This window comes from Pyrus communis, chromosome 13 (assembly GCF_963583255.1).
Source record: "Pyrus communis chromosome 13, drPyrComm1.1, whole genome shotgun sequence".
NCBI lineage: Eukaryota > Viridiplantae > Streptophyta > Magnoliopsida > Rosales > Rosaceae > Pyrus > Pyrus communis.
This window is the reverse complement of record NC_084815.1, coordinates 23,016,751-23,043,466: the sequence shown is the minus strand read 5'-3', so window position 1 is coordinate 23,043,466 and position 26,716 is coordinate 23,016,751. Positions and strand designations below refer to the sequence as shown.

Genomic DNA, 26,716 nt, shown 5'->3' with positions numbered 1-26,716 from the left:
AAACTAGTATCAAGTTAAAGAAAAAAAAAAAAAATAGTGGAATTGTTTGATATTTAATTTATTATTTAAATATATTTAATAATTATAAAGATTTTTTTTTGAAAAAAAATTACACATAGAGTATACTTTTAATACTTAATTTTATATTAAGACAACACTTTTTAAACATTTAAAGAAGAGACAAAATTAATACATGTGGAATATGACATTATTAGCTTCTTTTTCACTGGAGTTTAAGTTACGAAAATACACTTTATAGTTGTAAAGACTTTTCACACTCTGCTCCATTCTCTCTCTTTCTCTTTTCCCACTTCTATCTCCTTCACTAGATTCGGTTGGTTGAACAAAGGAAAGATCACGCAGAGAAACAAGTTTTGGTATTGGGAGATTAGAAGAAAGCTGTGCAGCCACAAGCAAGAGATCTTCGCTGAACCTGCAATGGAAGTAAGGAATTCTCATAAACGTAACTTCTAGGGTTCCTGTGACATCCCGTCCCGGAAATGCCGAAACGTACGTATGAAATTACAATTTTACCCCTAGTGTACTTTCGTCACGTTTTGGTTGTTTGGTGTGTCGTGGCATGTGTTTGGAACCTCACACACTCCCACACACACACACAGACACTATCCTTCTCTCTCTCTCCTTCTGTCTTCTCTCTCTCCCGAGCCCTCTATTCTTCTTCTTCCTAAAAACGTACGGACCAACTCACATACCCCTCAAACTGTGGTAGATCGAGGAAACCAAGGACATATTTGAGCTCGTGAGGTCGAGGGGAACACAACCGTAGCATTTTCAGGTGAGAAACACATCGTTTTCACGTCGATTCGACGATGTCCGTTTTGAGTACTATTCATGCAAAATTTATACATTGAGTTTTTGAACTTTTGAAGCTTGTAGATGTGTTGGTGAAGTCCCAAGGAGTGTCGGAGTAGCTCGTTGGACGAATTTGGACGTCGGGAAGGCCTGGTTCGAAGTTGGCCGGTTTTTGAGTTTTGAGACAGGTATGATCGCGCGGCTTTTAGCTTTTAAAAGTTGTTTAACGTGATTCTACTAGTTTAGGGCGTTCTTTTGGTCCAAGAATCATAGAAATTGGTTAAGAAACGAAGGAGATTAGTGAGTTTAAAGTTTTCCCCAGTTTCCGGCGACCGGAGTCCGGCGAGGGTAGGCCGGAGAAGAAAGGGGAATATTCCGTTAGGTTTAACGGAATATTCCTAACGGCAGTGACGGCATCCGGTTAGATTTGACGGAATATTCCATCAGTTTAACGGAATATTCCTGACGGCGTCTGTTGACACCGTCAGTGTGCCTGGCACGTGGCCGCGCGTAGGGGGCGCGTAGGTCCGTGCCTGTGCTGGCGCGTGGGGGCGCGTGCGGGGTCCAAAATTTTTTCTAAAAATATGGTTGTGATCCTGAGGTTGTGTAGAGCACGTGGGTATATTCATTTGTCCATTTTGAGCAATGTATGAGAAGTTATTACGAGAAACGGGTTATGTGCTTTAAAGTTAACGTTTTTATAGTTGTTTCGCATCTAGGTGACACGTACCCAGAGGACGAGCGTGCACACGCGAGACAGGGGGGCTACGACCCTTCTACATACCAGTGAGTGGGCTTTTGTTTTCCGTATATACCTATATACATTTATATTCCCAGAAATTGAATTAAAAAGGGTTATTTGCCTTATGCCATGCATGTTATTGTTATCGTTTATGCATCATTGCACGCATTAGTAATGGCATACATATATATGCATATTGGGTGCTGTGGACGCACAGGTAAGTGCCAGGTAAGTGGTAAGCATATTTACTTTCAGCAGTAGTTTGAGAGACTTAGAGAGCTCATAACCTGCACCCCCGGTGTTAGTGCTCCCGCCCAGAGTAGGGCACAGTCCTTCACGTGATGTTCACCTCCCGCACCACACGCTCAGCTTGGATCCAAGTTAGGTGCATAGGCCTGTCGTACAGACCACATTAGGTGGTTCCGACTCGTAGGTGACCCGCGATTATTCGCACAGCCTTCACGTGATCGTAGCACTAGAGCGTATATATGTATTACACCCAGGCCTGTCGTACAGACCACCTAGAGTGGTTCCGACTCGTGGGCAGGTTCAGTTGTTGAGTTTGAGATTGAGCTCTATATGCAGCCGTACAGGTCACGTTAGGTGACTCCGGCTGCCAGATGTTATGTTATTGATATGATTCATACCTGAGCACATACATTTCATTACGAGGTTTTGACATGGCATATCTTGAGCATGATTGGCATACCCTTGAGCATGTTGGGCATATCTATACTTACGTACATATGGTTATTTCCTGGGAAGTATACAGGTTTTACGGTGAGGGGTTAGAATGTATTTTATGAAATGGTTTTCAAAGAGCTTTGTTTTTGCCCACTCACGCTTTTGTTTTGCGCCCCTCCAGGTTCTAGTTGCTTAGCCGTTGCGGTGGTTTCCCTTGAGAGCTTTCCGGCGTTCTGACAGACACTCCACATTGTAGGGTCGCCTTCGGGCGTACTACTGTTGTCGTTTTATTTGGACTGCTATAGACCTGCTCTGAATTTGTATCGCACTAACTAGCACTTATTCTAGTACTTGTATGCTAGTTTTTAATTATTCGTACCTTTATATTACTACTTACTAGCTTCCGCACGTGCACATGGCTACGTCACCTTTGAGTGACGGCCAGCACGCTCCGATCTCGGTCGGGGTGTGTCAGTTCCCAAAATTCCATGCACCTAGTTTTCTCATCTGTATACAAAATTTGCCATTTTTGCTCAAATGTATATCAACCCATTTCTTGTTTTATTTTTATTTTATTATATCTTACAATATATTAAATTGTTAATTAAGAGTATAAAAATAAAATAAAATAAAATAATAAAAAAACACTTCTTAACATCCCTCATCTGATGTCTAAGTCAACAAATTAACCTCTCTTTTATTCAATCTATGAGACAACTCAAAGCTCATTAATTTGTAGCCACCAATAACCTGTTCATAATTTAATAATCCAATTTGAATGTTGTGAATGTGGGGGAAAAATGTCATTCGTCCTCTTATTATTTTCGTTTTTCTCTTACTTGCATCCATCTGAACGGTCCAAGTTAGTTTCAGAATTCTATAATTGCGCCACAAGTCCAATCTACTTTGATCTTTTGCATCAAATGTATGCCCTTGCCATCTAGTATTAAAAAATGAAACATGTTTTGAGTGTTCTTGACGAATCTGTGAATCCGAGTTAGGAAAAAGGCAGGCTTCGGATCAGGCAATGTTCAATCAGGAACTATTTTGCCCTCTCATCTCGGGTACGATGGACTTCATGCTTCTAGGAGAACAATGGATTTCCATTCAAGACTGATTCTACATGTTTTTTACACTAATTTTGTAAAAATGATCAAGAACGGGTTGGACTGATGGCACATACGTAGTTTTGTTAAAAATATACAAATTGATTACTAAAAGTTTAAAACTATATAAACTTTATGCATAAAGGTCGATGAAGGGTTGAACTGATGACTTGTATGTAGTTTTGTTGTAACCTTAGTAGTTTAGTTAGTATGAGAAAAGCATGGAAACATAAATAACAAAACCAGTCGCAAATCTTCTTTTCTATTAAATTGTTGAATACTATCATTATTTCTCAATGTCATATATAATATCATTCAATATGGAGGGTGAAGAAAGCTAAAAGTCTACTGACACAGTATGGTGGTGGTTGCATTATTTTGGCTTGGAATAGAAATCAGATTTTCGTCATCGGGTCGGCATGATTTAAGGATCTCTCTTTGTTTACTATTTACCTAGACCAGTGCAGCTGTATTAACTCAATAATTTTTACTAGACTGTTATTTGAAATTGATTCTGCAAAAATAATTGAGGATGGGTTGAAATGATTTTGCAAAGATGGTTGAGCATGGGTTGAACTGATTCTGCAAATATGTTCGAATACGGGTTGAACTAATACTGCAAAAATGGTCGATGACGGGTTTAACTGATTGTGCAAACATGGTCGAATACGGGTTGAACTGATTCTGCAAAAAAATTCGAAGACGAGTTGAATTGATTTTGCAAAAATGGTTGATGACGGGTTGAAATGATTCTGCAAAAATGGTCGAAGACGGGTTGAACTGATTTTGCAAAAATGGTCGATGACGGGTTGAACTATTCTGCAAAAATGGTCACGAACTGATTGAACTAACTCTGCAAAAATGGTCGAGGACAAGTTGAACTGATTCGAGTAATAAATGATACAAACTGATCCTGCATATAGTTTCAAAACTGATTCTGCAGAAATACTTGATGTGTTAAGGGTTGGGTTCTATTAATAATCCTAAAGCCTTAGGAGTATGATTGATATTTTAAAACATTATTTTCATGTTTTTCAGTTGAACTTTAGTTATTTTTATGTTTTTGTCTCTCCTTGATATATTTAAAAATTAATGAAAATCTTTGAAATATAATGAAAGTTTTTATCTCTTATCTCTGTATATAAACCTCCCTTTCAATAACAACTCAAAGTTTTAGACTTAAATCGAAGTACCCTATTAAAATACTTGGCTTGTGGGCTCCGATTTATACCTAACAAAGCCAATCATATTGGACACGTGTTCTTTTCTTCTCCTTCCTATTATCTTTTGGGTAAGATAAGGGAAGGACATCCTTCAAAAGTTAATAGTAAGAAGGAAAACTTTTTTTTTTTTTTTTTTTTTTTTTTTAATTATCATCTACAAGTTATTGCTATAAATTACCATATAAGTGACTAAAAGGTATTCAAATTGAGTAAATTTAAAAATATTTATATATATAGATAATAATAATAATATTTATTCTCCCTTTACTAGATTAAACTAGACTTTCCTCCTTTACTAGGGATGACGGAAACCTTATCCACAATACATACATGCTTGGGTGGTTTGTTTTTTATCTTTTAAATGAATTTGAACATTGAGCTCCATACCCAAATAACCCATACCTCATATCTGTATCTCTGGTGCATGCCAAGTCTACGTGTGAGATGGAAGAACAAGCTCCAAAATAACTTTGTTGGATTCACAACTTCACACACGAGAAAACTCACCACTTGGATTGATGACAAGGAGGACAATTTTTGTGCTAGCTATGTTCCATCATATTCCACAGAGATGGGCCATGAGTAGTGGTTGTATTGACTTAATTTCAACAAGTTGTGATTAATTAAAATCTTAAACTAGGCTAGCTAATTGAAAGGTGCTTACCAACATGCATGGGTATATCGAATGGCACAATGAAACTATAATGCATGAAAACATGAAAAGGACGTGAGTATTATTAGCACTATTTGTCAAACCAATGATGCGGCACTTGTTGAATACATAGCTAGATAGCGTAAAATATTTGGACAAGTTAACACTCCAAATTTTTTTTTTTCTTAAAAAAAGAGACCAACTAGTGGCTTCGTGGTAGTCCACCCTTTCGAGGGTCAGAAAGACTCACAGAAGCATGTCAGCATCTCCCTAGTCACCATCGTGTAATTCACCAGCGCCAGAAATCGAACCCAAGACATGCCATGTAGAATATTGACCACTAGACCATCTCGTGGTGGTTGAATACTCTAAAGAGATGGAATTAATAATAAGTCATCATCTTTGAATTAAGATCATTGGATCGAGATAACTATGTAACATTTTATGTGTATGTCATAAATAGGATGATAACTATGTGACATTTTATGTGTATTGTGCCATAAATAGTGCGAACGAAGTGATTAAGGAACAATTGAAACCAGCCAATAACTGCTAACACATTTAATATGTTCGTATCCAGAATTATCCAAATAGTATCCCCACAAATAATTAGTAGAAGAAAGCTAGCTTTCTTTTTAGTCAAACTAATTAAGGTTAGAGTTTGTTTTGACATAATTTGGAAACTTTTAAAACTGATAACTAAGTATGTTTGTGTGTGTCATCATAATTGATGAAAACACTTTTTTAAGCAATGTTTTACTTCATTTTTATGCTAGCAAAACTTTATCTTAAACTAATCTAAAATACATAGAGTGAGATTCGATTTCGAATGCATAGGAAGTATCACATCCGATCTAGCTAGCCAATATATGACTACGCTCATTGTTGTAGCTAGGTTGCGTTAATAAGTAATAAAGCAAGTGATATGGGATAAAATATGTGGTGTGAAATGCTCAATTTCATTCACATTATTTCTTGTTGAAGAAAAATACTTCAATTCTTGGTCTCTTCTCGTAAGGACTTCCTTCCTATAAAATAAAAGTTCAATTCTTGTTCTCACCCCTTCCTTTTTCCTTCCTCAAAATATATATAGACAAAACGTAGTCTGAACATTTGAACAGGGGCAAAAACAAATGAGAGGTCTCTGGTCTCGTGTCCCTCGACAAATACAATGCAATCCTCAACAAATACAGAACAGGGGCAAAAAACAAATGAGAGGTCTCTGGTGTCCCTCGACAAATACAACGCAATCCTCAACAAATACAGACCTCCCTTGAACCATCTATTTGTGGTCATCACAATGTGAAATGTAGGAAGAACCCGAAAATATCACAATAAAGAACAAATACGGCAACTGCCTACAATTTTGTCAAGGCAAAAAAACAAATAATGGAACCAACCTTGCATCTCGCCACACTTGAATTTTTGAGTTTGAACAAGAAATTGCCACACAACGCCAAGAAAAATACAACTCTTTTGTTTCCTTGTGTGCCACTCATTAACATATAGGGATGGAGGTAGCGTTCTTTTGTGATGCATGCCTTTTCGCATTGTTCGTGTTCACAACTCCACATCGACCTTCCCGGCAAATAAATATATATGTTATCACAATCTTTTTAAGTGAGACATGGTCAAAGTGATATAATATATATATATATATATATATATATATATATATTATATATTTATATATATAATCCGAGGTCATTTCCAATTAAGTTCTATCTTCCTCCGTTTCGACCATGGACGAGCCTTAGCGCAACCAAAATGTTACTTCTTTGTGACCGAAAGATCATTGGTTCTAGTTGTGTAAACAGCCTATTTGTAAGTAAAGATAAAAGTGTGTACGACAGATGTTCTTCCTCCCTCCCTTTCCCCACCCACCGGCCTTACAAAACAGAGAAGCTTGTTGGCTAGGGATTGCCCTTTTCCATCCGATTCGGCCATGTATATGGGATGTACGGTCACTCCGTCATTTAGTAAGTAATGGTACACAAAATGTGAGATAATAGTACCAACTGTGCAGCATCATGCAGCAATGTGAACACATCCTACACGTATGTGGATAAGTACTGGACTTTCCACTTTCCACTCTCCAGTTTCTGTGATCAAAATTCAGTAATTGTCAATTTGTTTGTATTTGTATGTATGTATAAATCAATTGCGGAAATGGGGGTCAACATTTTCTTGTATTCATTTTTTTTTATTGATAATAAGTTCACTTGTTTCATTTGCCAAGAAGTGGTAACTGACTCACTTATATAAGCGACATATGGATCTATATGAGCTTTAAATATGACTGAGATGAGATAATTGGACTAGACCTCGAGGAACCATTCAAACTTGAATATGTGTGTATGTACATGTATATAAGAATTCACAAGTGTGTGGGACATAACTTTTGCTTAACATATGATCATTTAGGTTCGAACTTAAAAACTCTATCAATTTTGAAAAAAAAAAAAATACACTAGTTGACAATACAACAAGTAGTTATGGATTTTGTCTATTTCTACAAGCGATTTATTACTACACTCAAAATATCAACATGAGTTTATTTTTTATTACTATACTGAAAATATCAACATTGTCATTCCATCCTTAATATAACACATAGAAAAATACACTACACATCTTGTGTTTTCGATAATCCTAAAAAAATTCTCCTGTATCTATTTTTTTTTTGGGGGGGGGGGGGGGGGGGGGGGGAGATGGGGAGGGTGGGTTTGTGAGAATTATGTAGAGACCCAAGATCCATATTAAAAAGGGAACTTTAATGAAAAACTTCCAGTATTATTCGTTTTAAAGAAAAACCACATTTTTACACAATTTACCTATTTTGAAATTAATCTAATATACAAAACTCGAATCACTTTGCAAAATAGTGAACCTGTAAATATAGTTCACATTGCACCTCATTCCTCATGGCCCCATTTCGATACTAATTCATATATATCTTCTAAAAAATCTGCGAGCCTATACTATATAGCTAGGTGCTTAACCCTTTGCTCCACTATGTTTCGCCTTCATTATATATCCACCATTCTCGGTGAGTAGTTGTGGGTTCACATGCGGTTTGGCAATACTATGGGAGAATGTACCAATCAGCTTGGGGATCAAATCTTCTGCTTTCATTATGTGTGTGGTCTCTATGTGATCCTTATAATTGATTGGCACGTGTTAATAAACTTAACCAACCTTAACTTTGTTATCATAAATTTAACATGCGTCAATCTATGATAGAGATCACATAGAAGTCACACATAAAATATGTGTAGAAGACACCAATTTTAGTTTGTCCATGTAACAATTAATCCTTATGAAATTAAGTCACCAATTTTATCTGAAAAACGGTTTATTCTTGTGCGTGTGCATTCACATGGTAAAAATTGACATACGAGCTTTCTAAATCCAAGATATTTATACATACGGGTCATGCTAGAGAGATCAAATTTTTAGATAATTTTTTATAAATTGCATAATGTGGTAATTGATGGTTGGACTCCTATGAATTATTAAAAATGAGGCTCAACCATCAACTACCACATCATATGATTTACAAAAAATGGTCTAAAAATTTATTCCATCTAGCATTTTTCTTTATACAAACAAAATTCTTAAAATAAATTCATTAGTTTATATTATGAAAATAATAATACAAATTAACTTGCATGAACAAAAATATATATATATTATTCTAAACAAGGCTGAGCTCAAGCCTCATATTTTATTTAAGAGTAATGTCAGGTAAACTAAATTTTTAGACTAAATTTGTAAACTATATGATGTATTACCAATAGCAAATAAGTACGTTAATCAATACTTAAGTAATAATTCAACCATCAACAACTACGATACATAATTTACAAAAAAAAATTAATTTAAAAAGTTGATCTCACTATCATTACCCTTTATTTAACATCAAATATATTTTGGTAAGCCATTTTAACTGGGCTTATCATATTAACAAAGAGTTGTATTAATATATAATTTAGATTTGTATACGTCATTTACTTAGCTTTAGCTTTTTAGTAGCTACCTGATTTTTTAGTGCCTTATTAAATTGAACTGGGTGAGTTCAAACTAATGTATCAAAAACCTTTTATCTATTTAAAGTCTATTTTTGTTATTAAAATAAAATATAAAAAAAAGTCTATTTTTGTTATTAAAAAAAAGTCTATTTACAGTCCACCAATTAAAATATCTTCAGTAACACGCATAACCCGTATACACCAACTGTCTGGGGTGCCGGGAACTCAGAAAAATTTCTCGTATATCCGGAGCAATCATATCCATTACTGGTTATTGTGTCAAATTATCAGTTTTCATGCGCGATTTGATGTGATGTAAGTGGAGTTTAGTTCACTACTTTTCAGACGAAAATGATCAGAAATTCAGGGTTGTAATTCATTCATGTTTATATATAGCATATGACATATATATATATATATATATATATATGAACATCGAGAATCGGAGACCATATAATATATATGATCAATAACAATGTCAGAATATTTGAGAGAGCACTAATTCGTTATAAAATGAGCAAACAATTATTGAAAAGGGTAATGCAAAGACAATTTTTAAATTAAAATTTGTAAACCAAATGATATGGATGTTGATAATTGATTAACGTGCTTATTTTCTTTTGATGACACATCATTTGATTTTTAAATTTAATTTAAATTTTTGATCTTCCTAACGTCATCTCATTGTAAAAAGAGACTATATAAAATGTTAGTTAGCCATATTTCTAACTCTAGTTCAAATCTTAATTCTTATAGTAGAATTTAATTAGAGACCTAATCTAAATGTCCGTAGTGGAGGAACTGACCTTGATTAACGAATTTTGAAAGTTACTGATTTAATTTGCATCAGCTCTCATCAACTCTCTTGTGGTGACATATCTGATTAAGTAGGTTGGAGTTAATTTCTCTACGTTCTTTCCTGTTTTGATTTATAGCAATCACGCAGACTATACAATTATATATTACTGCATTCCAGGTTATAATTTAATTGATTTCAAGCGTATATCTTTCAGTTTTCATTTAAAGATCATTTTTTAAAAAAAAGTGTAACAAATCCAAGACTGGTAAGGCATTTAATTAAAATAAAAAAAATAAGACGCACATGCATAATTTTTTAAGAAAACACAAAAATGACAATTATTTTAGTTAAATTGTTTCAAGTTTGAGTAAATTTTTACGACCCCTAAACCTAAATATTAGACTGTTTAAATCATTGAAATTCATGGAGTACTCTGCGTTGATATCCCTCATATACTTTTTTTAAGAGATATTATTGAAGTTCCCTCTATAAATAGTTAAATATATTGCAATGTATTATATGACATATGTCGATTGTGGTATTTGTTTATATAGCATTGAAGATGGTGAGGATTATGATATGATGGTCCCAAACCTTAACTCCAAATTAAGAGCACACGTAGGCACTTGGCTATCTCTCACACAAATAACCGAACCAATCAGTTTCATATGCATACCCACGACCGTCGGATTAATATGTAAGTTCTTAATCTGTGAATCCTATTATAGATGATAGGTAAAATAACCACCATGGAAGTTTTCATAAGTATAGGCATGCGGTATCCGATCGGCACCAGATAAATCATGGGATCATAGGGTTTTTATCATTGAGCATGCAAAGAGATGAAGTTGAAAAGCTCATGATGGTATACTTATTGATTTATCGAATATTGGGATTAATTATTACCATCTGGTAATTTTTTACACAATCCGTTAATACGATACATAAAATTTAAATTTGAAGACTTATGTGTATGGATGGCAATTTAATCTGTCAAACTCGATATCCGCAGGTAACCGGCCTGAACAATTCGGTTTCGGGGATTAAATTTCGGGTTTTTTTACCGTTATGGGTAACTGTTGGGTAAATTGTTCGGTTTCAGGTTCGGTTATGGTTATAGGGGTATCCACTCCAAACCCGTACCCGAACCCACCCCGTTTTCATTCTTTAATAAAAAATATATATTTATTATTTATATTTTTTTATAGAAGAATGAAATCCCTATTTTTTTTTTTTTTTCTCCAGCAACCGTAATACTCCTTGGGAGACTCCAAGGTCTGCAGACTTCAAAGGTTTTATCTTTATTCCAAAAAATTTAGTGCTTCCAAGTTTCAATGAATCATGGAATCTAGAAAAACTAAAAGGTTAAAAAAGATGGTTCAATACTTCAATTTTGAGAAGAAAAACCTATTTATTTTCTCTTACAAATTAACAGCAGCAAATATTGCTTCAAGCCTTCAACCTTGGCTTCATCTGAGTCGGCGAACGGTTCCTTGCCATCTGCCTCCTTTGGCTCTGTCCAGTATTGGTCCTGGTCCAAGGTAAAATCACCTCTTTTCTTATGCACACAACTTGTTTGATGAACTGCCTCAACTGATAAAGCTTGCATTTTTATTGAATTTTGGGATTTTTGCTGCGTAACCGCAAGTTGATGTCAAGAGTTTCCCAGAAGAACCGATCAATCCACTTGCTTAATTTTTCATAAGAAAGAAATATTATAAATGCATAATGGAAAAACTGTTACCCGATGGGGAATCTGTTACCAAACGGATTCGGTTATGGGGAATACATGTTCGGGTTTTTTACGGTTTTGGGTACGGAGAAAACAAACGGGTTCATTTATGGGGATGACACATCCGAACCCATTCCGTCCCGTTGCCATCCCTACTTATGTAGCATTTTGACATCTTTTAAAGTTTTACTCTCCACCCAATTTTAAACATAAAACAAAAATTGATATTTATTTTCTTTACATTGAAAATGAAAGAAAATGAAAGAAAATGAATTAAAAGGTATAAAAATATTTAAACATTGCATTGGTAATGCAAGAAAACAAAAAGGCAATGCTTTAAATCAATAAAAAGCATTTAATAATTAATTAAATTTTTTTTGAAGGCGCTATCAAATTTGGCAGTAAGGGGGAGATATATTTCCATGTCATGCCACATCAGATTTGACTTCTCTATTGGAAAACATTACTGCTGTTTTTTTATTACCGTTATTGCTTATTTGGACATTTTGACATCTCCTTTGGAGATGCTCTAAATGACATGAAAATAACGAGTTTCAAGTTAACACAATAACTAATCAGGTCGTTATCGGGTGACACGATAAGAACCCGTTACTAACGGGTCCTTAACAAGTTTACATGATGGTGATAGGCGGGTAACCTGTTTCGACACGTTAAAGAAAAAGTTATTTTGATGATTTTAAAATACAATAGCTATGATGTATATGTATATATAGTATATTAAATATGTATTATTGTATTATTATTCTATATAATCTAAAAGATTTAAATTTTGTTTATTTATTTTTATAGTAGAGAGATTAAAAAAAAAAGAGTTTTAAAGAAACACTCCCAACACTTTTCATTTTTAATGAAAGTGATATTTTTACTCTAAAAAGTCACTCCTAGTAGTATTCATTTACAACACCTTTTTGTTCTTTTGATTAAAACTCAAAGTTTTCAAGCCATTTTCATTAGTTTTCCTTAAAAAAAAAATTATAATGCACATTAAAAATAAAAATATAAGTAATTTAAAAATACCAAACACGTTAAAAAATATATAATAATTAATTTACAAGTGCGAAAAAATATGCAAACACTCGTGGTTGCATCCTCTACACTTTGAGGATGGGTACATCGTTGTTTGAATTTTTAAGACCATAAAAACCCTCATGAATAGTATTTTAAGGGAGTACAAAATAAATAAAATTCATAATCATTAATGTACAAGTCTGAAAAAATGTGAAAGCATATGTAAATGCTTGTGATTGCATCCTCTACGCTTAGACGATAGTTACATGGTCGTATAGATTTTTAAAACCCTCCAAAGCTCATGAATAGTGTTTTTTATTTGGGTGCAAAATAATAATAATTATTGTAGGAGTGAAAAATGTAAAAACAAATATACAATCACTCGTAATGACAAACTTTACGACTTTCATGAAGGGGTCAACTCCAAAGTTCGACACCATAAACCATAAATCTTAGATTTAAATATAACCGTTGATTGTTGTTTACATTTTATTCTACTCACCGAATTTCAATTTTTAGATTTTCATTATTTATTGATTTAAAATATATTTTCTTTAACAGGTAACAGATCGAATCATATTACCTGATAATATTAACGGGTCAATTTTGGACCGGGTCGATTTTTGGCCAGGTCATATTACCTGTTTACTTTAATGAGTGTTACACGTTACGACCCATTAAGATATCGGGTATGTCAAAAAAATGACACGAACACAGAAAACACAACAGGAATGTCAGGTGACATCCAATTCACATCAAAATCATGCATAAATCACGAGAATTGGTGTTTTACAAAAACACGTGCACAAAATAATTTTTGTATTAATAAGTATTTGGGTCACAATCTTTGTGTATCTACTTTTACAAGAATATTCTTTTGATTCGATCTCCAATCTTGAGTTTGATCCAAGCATGGCAAGTACTTGATCTTGAACCAGGATGTGATTTGGTCAAGGGTCGTCGAGGTTTGATTTTAAACAAATCAGAAGCACGAGTAGTGTCACATGGTGGGTGATCTTCGGCTTTGGTGATGGATGAATTAGCACGTGTGTTTCTTGTGCTTGTGGATTCTCCACAAGTTTGGTGAAGAACGTGAGTGTTTTTATTTTAGTGTTTACCTAGGTCAAAGAGCTTTTTGAACTTCTTCAAGGCTTGAGCTTGCTTTGTTTTATCTAAAACCTCTTAGCATTTATAGGCAAAGTATTGTGTCTTAGTTTAGAATCCTCAATCTGAATCCTGTGATTTCTGGGATTGATTTTTTAATTTGAATTAATTTGAGTTAGTTATTTAATTTAGTCGTAAATCATAATCTTTGATTTATAAAATTAAACTCTAATTGATACAATTTGATTAAGAATAGGATTATTTGTCCCCTTTGGTACTTGATTTGATTTGTTGACAGTATTTTAGATGCTGACAAGTGTCGGTCTTAATAACCCTTACAGTTTTAACGAGTCATGATGTGCACCGATTTGTGACGTGCAAACAAAAGCCTAAAAGCCTTCAATTCCCTTCCCCACAAGTGAAAAAGATAAGTAATCAATAACACGGTACTCTAGTAAGAGAGTGGAGGATCTCATAGATATTTCAATCACATCCGTTCATTGTATATTGTGCGTTTAGTTTTTGTCAGGTACTGTTTATATTCAATTTTAAATAAAAAAATTTACTATGATTTCTGATCGTACGATGTACGATGAACGGATGTGATTGGAGAATTCCCAAGATCCTCACAAAGAGGATCCGGCGATGATCCTCCTGGCTCTAGTAATGAATACATGATAAGTAATCAATAACAGTACTCTAGTAGTGAATACTAATTACTTGGAGGACTTCTTAAAATAATAATAAAACATACTCAACATTGAAAATACGTACTCAAAGTACAAAATTTTTGTGTAGAGCATACTTATGGTTTTTTTTTTTTTTTTTTTTTTTTTTTTGAGGAAAGAAAATGCTTATGTTATGTATAGCATTTGACATGTTATTATATAAACAAGCAATTATAAGGCGAGAGATAAAGTATTCGGAAAGGAGCTCTCGTGGTAAAAAAAATTTGGATTTAAACCCTTATGGTGAAGTCCATTAAGATTTAAGCCCAAAAACAAAATTGTCATTAATTCTCCGTTAACTTCATTTGCCATGCCTCCACACTCAACAACCAAATTTCCTCCATTGCCACTGCCAGTTATGAAGCACCCAACCAAAGTTTGAAATCAACTTGATTGTTGCCTCCATGTGTTTGCACTTTTTTTTATTCGAATGGCTCCAATCTGTTTATTAACAGAGCATCAAAACACTTGCCCCATTTCACTTTAAAATTTCTTCCAAGTACTTTAAAATGCTCAAGAGTGTGTGTGTTGAGGTTTTCTGTAACAATTTTTCAACTAAAACCAAGGAAACTGAAATTTGCACCATAATCCAAAGAAATGGCATTTACTTTTCCATCCCTGAAATCTAATAATTATAATCAGGCCCTCTTGGCGAAGTCACCCATGTCATCATCGTCTCTATCGTTTCCTTCCAATGGATTATCCAGCCCTAAGCCAGGCTTGTTCTCTCCAAATGGAGCATCAGGGGTGCCGAAGCTGTTGTCGCCACCAACATTGAAGTTATCACCAATACCAACACTAGTACCTTTCTGGTTAAAGTAGCCACATAAGACCCTCAGGCAAAGGTTCTCCACCTGACTTTGCAGCTAGTAATACTTTTTGGCATTCTCGAATTGACAAACCCCTCAAGCGAATTCCCTCTAATTGAAAAAGAAAAAGGAACTTAATGGAGAAACTAACGGAATTTTTAATTTTGTGCTTAATTCCTAACGGATTTTACTACAAGGGTTTAAATCCGAATTTTTCTACCATATGAGCTACCTTCCGAATATTCTATTACCACGAGGACCATTTATCCAATTAGGCCAATAATAAAACTATGTAAATGTGTTCCAAGTATACCAAACAGTATCTTTACAATACAATACACAACATAGAAAGAGAGGAGTAAATTAGGGTTTTTTTTTTCGGTGCCACCACACAATGGCGAAGCTACATGAGGGCAAGGAGCGTCGGCCGCCTCTCCCCTCGCCGGCAAACATGCCTAGGAGCGCTAGTTCAACCCCTCTGCTCTCGTCGGAATTCATGGCACATGTAAAAATGGGTTTCACGAATGAGGGATTGGGGATCAGTTCAACGGAAGACGGAGGTTTCAGCGAAGGAGAGGGTTCGACGGAGAAGAGAGGTTTGTAGAACTATTTGGGTTAGAATCGACGGAAAGGTTGGAGGAAGCGGTGGGTGGGTGTTCGACGAAGGAGAAAGGGACTAGAGGGAGAGATTTGCAGCGATGGCAATAAGGTAGGAAGAAGAGAGGTTGTGTTTGGTCACAGGTTCAATGGGAAACTTAGTGTTTGGTTACAAATGTAGAGAGAAAGTATAGATGACATGTGTTTCAAGATTATTGGACCACATAATAAGTGAGTAAAATTTGGGTACTCCCTTGTGAGTACCCAAGTCTTATCTATTTGGGTGTGAGTTTTAAAGACAGATGTTGGACAATTATTGGGCCACCTAATGAGTCAGTAAAAATTAGGTACTGACACCTTACCCAAGTATTAACCCACCACTTCTCTTCCGATCTTTATCTTTCTGCCCCACTTGTTTGTTTACTCATTTCCCCCCTTTTTTTTCTCTTCTGACCCCACCTTATTTTTGGTGGTTTATTAACCCATTTCTCTTCTTTTTTTTAATTTTTTTTAATTCTTGTATGTATTTTTATTTTCTCTTTTAAGACTCCTACTGTATTTATCTTATATCCTCACATTATTTAATTTTTTTAAAAACAATGTAAATATTGTTTAATACTTATTTTACGATAATTTAAATCCATCGAGACTCCTGCGTAGATCTCACCTAGACACCTAGCTGCTAGATCTCAGTCTGCTGTTTGACTAGCGCTTAACATTTTTTAGGATCTAATCCTAGCCAATTTAAGATTCTTACATTGACTTTGATATTATTATTTATAACCGTTTTGGTGAATAGACTATTTTCTGCTATGAATATTGATTCAAAATTTTACACTCTCTAATATGAAAGCAATCGCTTCAATTAAATCTTACACTCTTTTGAATTTCACCTCTCTTCTTGGCAAATCCTAACTTCGTCACTGCCACCACAATACCTCCATTGAATGCCACACACGGTTTTGTGAGAGGCGTACAGAGTGCGAGAGAGGGGAAAAAATGATGATGAGTGAGTTAGGGAGTCTAAGCATAGCTGACTTTTTGCAAGGGAAGGCAGTGAGTAAATGCTTGCTGCCCGTTTTGACTACTTGTACTTGCTTTTGTCAGCACTCAGCACTCAGCAGAGCCTTCTCTCTCTCTCTCTCTCTCTCTCTCTCTCTCTCTCTCTCTCTCTCTATATATATATATATATATATATATAAGACAAGCCCAACTCACCTGCCTTGGACACTAGTTTTTGCAATCCTTCATCAGTTCAGAGAAGAAAAAGAAAAAGAAAGGAAGAGGCAACAAGAACTTCTCTTTTTATTTCATCTTAGAGATTTGTCAAGATAAAAATAAACCTTTTTTTCAGTTGCCTCCAATCTTGTTGTGAAATCAATAATCTTGGAAGATATCAGAGAGTGAGATAATTCAATTTCTTCATCTCTTGAAGCTAGCGAGTGCGAATTAGATTATTGGAAATTATGGGAAGGCCACCTTGCTGTGACAAACTCGGTGTGAAGAAGGGGCCATGGACTCCAGAGGAAGACATCATATTGGTTTCTTACATTCAAGAACGTGGTGCTGGGAATTGGAGATCAGTTCCTACTAACACTGGTAATTAATTTTCTATATAATTATATTTAGCTTAAACTTTTTAAATGAATTTTAGCTGAGCTACTTTGAATTCCAATTAGTAATTTAGTATTATTCTTGGTAATTAAATTATTTGTGTTCACTCGTGTTTATTTTTGTTCATTAATTATTTTTGTTTTATTCGAGCTGAAAGGTGGAAATAAACAGTGTGCATGCGGAAAAACAGTCGGGAGAAATCACCTCCCATATTAAATTCTTTCTCCGTTTAGATTTTAGACCAGTACTATCATGCATCTTGTGTAAGTATATTGGTAGTTTTTTTTATCTCTCTTGTTTTGGTAATAACTGGTTTCAGATTTGGGGTTGGTTTAATCATTAAAGTCATGTACTTATGACCTGGTACTGGTTTTTCCTTCTCGGAACAAGTACTGTTTACAGATGCATGGTCTGATTATATTGATTTTTGACAGTAATTTTATTAATTTGGTCGGAACATTGTCAGTAATTTTAATTAATAACTTCTTTTTAAAGGTTTGCTGAGATGCAGCAAGAGCTGCAGACTTAGATGGACTAATTATCTCCGCCCGGGTATCAAACGCGGTAACTTCACCGATCATGAGGAGAAGATGATAATCCATCTCCAAGCTCTTTTGGGCAATAGGTATAACACTTCCCCCCATCTCTACCTTTTTTTTTTTTTTTTTTTTTTTTTTTTAATTTAAAATTTAAAAACTTGAAATAAAACATTACATAGAGATCCTCATCGAAATTTTAGGGATAACTTGATATAGATCCAATTTTGTGAGCCATTAGTATAATTAGTCCACTTCATTGAAATAGGTCCAATAATTAAGATTCCACGTATGCTTATTTGTGGTTTGTACCATATTTACCCCTTATGCTTATAAATTGTTATAAATACACAAAATTTGTTTATTATGGAATTATTTGTCGTTTAACTAATCCCTTAATTGTAGGATTAGTTATAGCCATATAACCACCTCAACCCCCAGTCCGTTTCATCCCACCTTTTTTCCTTCTTCCAAACAATTCCCTCTATCAATCCTCCTCTTTTTTGTCTCTTCTTTTCATGGGTGATATTTTTGTGTTATTCTCTCCAAATTAGTTCCTTTAACGAAGGTATATTATATCATATTTATATTTATATGTTCCGCCATGTAGGTTCCTAGCATTTTTCTTCCAATACAATAGGTAGTTTATTTTTGTTTTGCAGGTAGATTATATTTGCTTTGTAGGTATAAAGCATTTTTCTTCCTAAACAATAGGTAGGTAGTTACCAGATTATATCGGTTTTGTTTTCTTCATAAATAGTAGGTAGTTACTAGATAATATTTTAGTTTGAGTATTTAAATATTCAAAATTTAAAAACTGAATAAATGATAAAAAAATTAAAGAATTTAAATATTTTTATGTGAAGGGGCAAAATTGATATCAAAATATGTAATTGGATAATTGGACTCAGTCCCAAAAACTACCTATGTTGTTGGACCTAGATCCAAAAGCCCCCGAATTTTATTACTTGACAAGTCAAATCTTAATCTAGAATATTACATCCGGAAAATTACCAAACCAAATAGCTTGCACCCCATATTTGAATTTATATTTTTATATGTTTTTACTCACTTGCCTATATTTTTTTACTCCAAATTTGAATTTATATTTTTATATGTTTGGGGCATGAATTTTATGGATTTTGACTTGATTAAAGTACTGTTAATTTATTATATCTTTTGTTTTTGGATATTGGGGTTAGATACTCTTAAATCACAGTAGTGAAGTTCTATATTGTTGTTTGATGACATATTATATAGGGGAGTGATTTTTTTTTTTTTTTTTTTTTTTGTTAAATTAGGAGAGTAGAATATATGGAAGTGATTTTTTTAATTTGTTTTTTAAGTCAGGGGAAATTAAAAATAGAATCATTGATCTTGTTTTGTAATTCCCCAAATTTGATGATGAAATTGTTTTAATGGGTGCAGATGGGCAGCCATAGCTTCATACCTTCCTCAGAGAACAGACAATGACATCAAAAATTACTGGAACACTCACTTGAAAAAAAAGCTGAAAAAGCTCCAGACAGGGCTTGATGGTCATGACCATCACAACGACCAGGATGGTTTTTCAGGTGATTCACTTGATCAGCCAATCTCCAAGGGTCAGTGGGAGAGAAGACTTCAGACAGACATCCACATGGCCAAGCAAGCTCTTTCTGAGGCTCTCTCCATTAACAAACCAAGTATTATTAGTACTAGTGCTACTACTTCTCATGATCTTCATTTGCAAGCCTTGAAGCCCTCCATTAATATTGGTAATTACAATATTAATGATAACCCTATCACAAGCACAAGACCTCACCAAGCCTCCACATACGCATCCAATACTGATAACATTGCAAAATTGCTCGAAAACTGGATGAAAAATTCGCCGAAGGTTTCCACTCATCAAACAAACGCGAATCAGACCAATGCTGATGAGATCAATTCCTTCAATAACAACAACAAAGGTGGCACTACAACTAATAGAGGTTGTTCAATGAGTACTTCTAGTGAAGGGGCTCACAGCGCAGCCACTACGCCGGATCAGGCTTTCGATTCATTGTTCAGCTTCAACTCATCCCCATCTGATGTGTCTCAGCCCATGTCAGTCGATGAGAACAATGCAAATTTCACAGCAGATCAGACAAGCTGTCTGTTTCAGGATGAGAGCAAGCCCAATTTGGAGGGACAAGTCCCTCTCACATTGCTGGAGAAGTGGCTCTGTGATGATGCTGCACTTCATGCCCACGAAGACCTAATTAACATGTCATTCGAGAATGGTGCAGGCTTGTTTTGAAAAGGAAAAAAAAAAAAACAAGATCAAGCACTATATTACTATATTAGGGTTTCTTTTGTTTAATTTCTCTGAAAATTAGGCTGTCGAGCTGTAGCTAGCCAGCAGCCTTGTAGTACTCTTTTTATTTTGTCAACTAGCCTAAGCAGAAAGATATCACCACCTTAAGCAAGAAACAGAAAAGTGTAAGTTAATTAAAAGTATATCCATGTTTACATATCTGCTTTTGTTCTGGAGAATAATGAATCAAGCTGTTTAATTTCATCTTTTTGTGGACCTTATTAGTAGGTTAAAAACTGTGTATATCTATTTAATTCCTCTCGTTTTTTACATATTTCTTGTGCATAAAGTATGGGAATCATAATATTAGTTTCGCCTCAGTCTATACATATAGGAAAAAGCTTAATTCCACAGACTAGGATTAGGGGGATTCATGAATGATGAGAAATGCGAAGGAGACTCTTAAAGTATGATTCTCTAGAGACGCTCTGCCACGTTACAATTTAACGTCAATTTATGTGTCAATATTATAAAACATTGTTAAAAAAACAGGTAACAGAGAGTCCATGGCTTCCACTTTTGAGAGTCTCCTTAACATTTTTCCACCACTTGCAAGAGCAAAAGGTAATATTAGTAGAGCAGCTCTAGCAAGGTTATTCTCCACAGGGATCAAATGAATAATTTATGTCAAACCAAATCTTAATTAATTAATTCTTTAAAACAAAGTTTGAGAAAAAGTTGTTTTGTGATTCAAAATAATAAAAACGAATATTAAATTTAAATATAGAATAAATTGCAAAGTAGAGAAAACAAAAGAAAATAGTTTTGTAAATAAAGTTAAGCACTAGGATTCTGCCGTCACCTTAACAATCCTACGTAGTTATATGGTTTTATCTCCCGTTTTGTTGATTCGTTCTAAATTTAGTATTTGTGCCTTATTTCCCTTGGTTGAACTTTTGTAAATTAAGTAACTTGTGCTTGTCTCATTTCTTTGAGCTGTTGTATATATGGTTGTTGGCCTTCTGCAATTCCGTTGAGTGATAGTCCAGAATTGTATCCACTCGGATTCTGTTGAAAGATGGTCCGAAATCCCTCCTACTCTGCGATTCCGTTGAGTGATGATCCGGAATCGTATCCACTCGGATTCTGTTGTGAGATGGTCCGGAATCCCTCCTACTCCCCGATTTCGTTGAGTGGTCCGGAACCCGAGGTTGTTGAATTTCGTGGAGTGGCCTAAAATCCCATTGTTTGGAGAAGTAGGCTTAGCCTAACTATGTAAATCTAGCCTTAATTATATATATATATATATATATATATATATATATATATATATATATTTGTGTCAATGGTTTCAAAAGTCTTGTGAATTGAGTTAGAAAAGATGTTAGACGTCTAAGTGACTCCTTCGGGATTTTTCATGATTCGATTATGATTTCATAAGGTATAAATTTAGAAGATATGGGAATGATTGTTATTACTTTGATCAAATTAATTAATTAATGCGGCTAGAGAATGGTTTTGTGTTTTGTCGGTTCTTAAATATGATGTATGTTGTGAATTGTGATATCATGATGAGACATAATGATTTATATGTTGGATGGGAGAGAAATCATGGTTTTATGGAGGTTGGTTATGTAGCCTGAGTCCAGGAATTACATGTTGTCAGGTTATATAAATGTTTGAGGAATGCTATGCTTCTCTACTTGAACCTAGTAGAATAAACGTCTGGTTTTGTGGCAATGAACTACGAATGACTTGATCCCTATTTGAGGGTACGTAGGCAGTCTAACGAGGAGGTTAGATGCAGCCATAAGGTAAACGAAAGATTTCTTTGCAATTTGATTCTCGAATTGTGATTACCATATTCCTGAGATGGGGTATGTGAGTTCTACGAGTATTTAGGTGGCGTCACGTGTCGATCCTAGACGTATGTTGGGATCGGAGCGTGACAGTCGAATTGTGAGGTCAAGACCTTTTTTTCCAGTGTCCTTCGCCATTTATTGGCTTATTTCATTGGTTTTTAGGGCTGGTTTGGTATTGCTGTGATTTGAAAAAAAGCTGCTGTGAGAATAAGCGGCTGTGCTGTGAGAATAAGCGGCTGTGAAATAAAGCCAGCAAAGTGTTTGGTAAACTTTTTTGTAAAAGTGCTTTTGGAAAAAAAAGCAGTATCATAGTGTTTGGTAAACTTTTTTGTAAAACAGCTGTGACTGTGTGAAATGACCAAAAAGGGCATATTACTAGATGTGCTATTAATTTAATTTTCTTAACAAATAAAAGTGAATTACTAAATATATTTTATTTTTAGAAGAAAAATATTTATAAACTTTATCTTAAATATTAATTAGTATGACAAACTACTTTAATAGAAATATTTTAGAGTGAATAGCTAGGATTCATTAGTACAATATTGTTAATGTACTTGAAAGTAGTCTAATTAGATGCATTCATCAAACTTGTTGCTATTCTATTTCTTAATGCCTCTATCTCATGTGATCCTTCAACTTGATAATTTTGATATTCATCATCATCATCATCACTACTATCGCTTTCTTCGCAAAAGTCCCTGGGGTCGTCAAAATGGCGATCACGTTCAGAATACCTCCGTATGTAGTTATGAAGAGCCATTGTAGCAATGACAATCTTCACTTGCTTATTGAACGGGTAATTAGGCATATCCCTTAAAATTGCCCATCTTTTCTTCCATACCCCAAAAGTTCGTTCAATGATGCTCCTAAGAGAAGAATGCCTGTGGTTGAATACCTCTTTGTGACCCGTTGGTTCGGCACCCCTACGAAAGTCCGGGAGGTGATATCTTTCACCTTTATTAGGCCTTTATGGGCCACTGGATTTCATTTTGATTAATGTTTGTCAAATGTTATAAGAATTACAACGTTCTATATGTAAAGGACGACATGCTCCTTAAAATTTATGTTTATTTCTATCTCAAATGCTCCCTTTAGTAGTTAGACAAGTTAATAATCATTCATAGATAACGTTCTATATGTCCTTGCAAGTATTTTCTGTAAGCCAAAGATGCGTTCAAGGCAAAGATGCGTTCACAGTTTGTAATTTGATAACAAATTGACTTTTTGTAGTGCCGAGTCCAAGGCAAATATGCATTCTTCACTTAGTCGTGTTTGGGGACAACGTTTGAAGTGGAAACAGTTTGTAATACATATACATACATATACATACAAAAGATTACATCACAGACTTCGGTACAGTTTGTAATATATATACAGTTTGATACATATACATACAAAAGACACTTCCTCTTCACACCATAAAAGTCCAAAAACCTCAAGGGAAAATAATCCTCCAAATTAAACCTATAAATCAAGTCGTACCCTTCTTGAACTAGCAACATTAGCGTTCGATTGGTGCTAACCTCCTTCTCTGAACCTAAATAATTAGTGCCAAATACACTCTGGATTATGTTATCTAAAGAACCCTTCATATACATACAAAAGATTACATCACAGTTTGGATTTATATACATACATATAAATACATATACATACATAACCAATAAATGATTACATCACAGTTTGGGTTCTATAAATTTATGGTGTGGGCCAACTCAAAGGGAAACAGATAATCTACAAGTATGCAGCTGTGTTTAAAACAGGTATGCAGCTGTGTTTAAATGCTCCTGTAAAAACAATTTCAGCAGCACCAAATTACATACACACATACATATATATTCGCTCGTTAGAAAAAGATCAATTTTGGCAAAAACCAATCAAACACAGACGGAAGTAGCATTAAAACAGGTATGCAGCTGTGTTTAAAACAGGTATGCAGCTGTGTTTAGAACAGGTATGCAGCTGTGTTTAAATGCTCCAGTAAAAACAATTTCAGCAGCACCAAATTACATACATACATACATATATATTCGCTCGTTAGAAAAAGATCAATTTTGGCAAAAACCAATCAAACACAGACGGAAGTAGCATTAAAACAGGTATGCAGCTGTGTTTAAAACAGGTATGCAGCTGTGTTTAGAACAGGTATGCAGCTGTGTTTAAATGCTCCAGTAAAAACAATTTCAGCAGCACCAAATTACATACATACATACATATATATTCGCTCGTTAGAAAAAGATCAATTTTGGCAAAAACCAATCAAACACAGACAGAAGTAGCATTAACCATGTATCTCCCCTTCACAGGTTTTCTAAATAATGAAGAAATAATCTGATCTCATTTCTAAGAAAACCCTCTTTGTTAAATCAAATGTCTTGAAGCACAACTGTGAAATTGAGGCAAACTATGACAGTGGAACCGCAAATCCAATTTACATTTTCCCCAATGATTGAGAGCATGTAGCCAACAAAGTTGAGCGAATTATAAATATAATCAAAAGAGAATTACAAAAGTGACCTGAACCGTAAAATTCACCAAAAATAGCTCGTGCAACCAAAACACGTGAAAATTTCCAGATCCAAAGTAGACACCCGAAACTAAAGTTGTATCAAAATTTCATTGATTTTCAAGTTCAGGAAGTGTAAGAAAATTTAAAACTAAAACAGGTATGCAGCTGTGTTTAAATGCTCCTGTAAAAACAATTTCAGCAGCACCAAATTACATACATACATACATACATAAATGATCCCTCACTGCAGTTGTGTTTAAATGCTTTAGCTATAGCTTGGGACTCCTTGAGGTGATAAAAAAAAAAAGCTACTATGAAAATAACCCCCACATGAAAAAATACAAAACTGGAATCCAAATGATAGACAATTTAAAAAAAAAACAAAACAAAAACAAACAAAAAAAATCTAATGTGAGCTGCAACTTAATTTCATACTCAGTTTGGAAACTCATCTATTCCTGATCAAGTTCGTATTATCTCTAATAAACTCATCTATTCCTCTTTCTGTTTCCAATAAACAAAGGACAAAAGAAATTGAAACAAAAGCTGTTTCAAATTCTTCTTCCGGATTTGTTTTGATATCTTCCCAGTCGACTCAATTTGTGTCATTAGTGAAAGGGAAAATACAATGGCATCATGTAAAAAAAAAAATTAAGCTTTCCAGCAAAAACCAAAGAGAGTAATAATAAAATTTATTATAACTTGTGCTATTATATTATATCAAGGAAAACAAACCAGAATTTTGGAGATTATACCCTCTGACTTCTTGGCTGCGATCTTCTAATGTGTCACCTGCAACACAAACCCGGAACTTCTGAGGAATATTTTGACCCAAAAAACACATGACAAATCAGAAGCACAGTTCACAGATTAGAAGCAGAGCAAAGCAAATTATCCCTTACATAAACCCAAATCAGAAGCAGACCTTCTTCAAAAAAACGAATACAGAAGTAATCAAACTTCTCTCTCAATTTTTTTTTTGTTTCCTCCACAAACCCTAATTTTTTCCCCAATTAATTTTTTCCACAAACCATATCACCTTCCCCAATTAATTTTTCCCCACCCTCCATCCCCATTTGTTTTTCCCGACACCCATACCCTCATCCCTTTGCTCTTCCCACCCCTCTTTCCCTAATCTCCCAATCCCTAATTTGAAAAATCCAAACAAATTACCTGGAGAAACCTGGAGAAACCTGGAGAACGAGAGGAGAGAACGAGAGAACGAGAGAACGAGAGGACGAGAGGACGAGAGGAGAGATCGCAGAGGTTCGGGTTATGCGAGAGAGGTCTGAAAGGTGGAGCGTGCGAGAGAGCTCTGGAGAAAGGTGAGAGCGTAGGTGAAGGGAAAGGGGAGGGCAGTTTTGGGTTATTAAAATTTCATTAAACTTGTACACTGTTCACCCGTGTGTGGGTGAAAAAAAGCTACTTTTGGAAGCTGCAAATTGCAGCTTCTTCTCATCTCCTTGTTTTGAGCTTTTTTTCACCCTCAACTTTGAAACAAAGCTGCTTTCCAAAGTTTACCAAACACCAAAAATTTTTATAGCTTTTTTTCATAGTAGCTTTTTTATTAATCACCTCAATCCCAAACAGGCCCTTAATCTCCTGTTTTGCTGCCTGCTTTTTCTTCTTCTCCTACATCTTGCCCTTTTTTTAAACCCTAATTTCAGTTATTCAGTCCTTTTCTCTCACATCCATTTTTACGATTTCTCCTTGCATCTCCTAACACCTGTATCTCCAACCTCTCCATTAGTTTCCCTTTATTCCTACCAAAAATCAGATTTTCGAGTTCTGGACTCGATTTGGGATGTAGATCTCTATCCTATTGCCCCCTGTTTTACCGGCATGCCAGAGAGTTTTGGCGAAGT

At 34.8% G+C, this 26,716-nt stretch overlaps 1 protein-coding gene across 1 annotated transcript; it reads left to right on the top strand.

Annotated features, from left to right (window-relative positions):
* The first annotated feature begins 17,264 nt into the window (after positions 1-17,264).
* LOC137713622 (myb-related protein 306-like) lies at positions 17,265-20,741 on the top strand. The gene is made up of 3 exons (XM_068452944.1): positions 17,265-17,648; positions 18,159-18,288; positions 19,628-20,741. The coding sequence occupies exons 1-3, from the start codon at positions 17,516-17,518 to the stop codon at positions 20,478-20,480; spliced, it is 1,116 nt and encodes a 371-aa protein (XP_068309045.1). The 5' UTR covers positions 17,265-17,515; the 3' UTR covers positions 20,481-20,741.
* Positions 20,742-26,716: the final 5,975 nt, after the last annotated feature.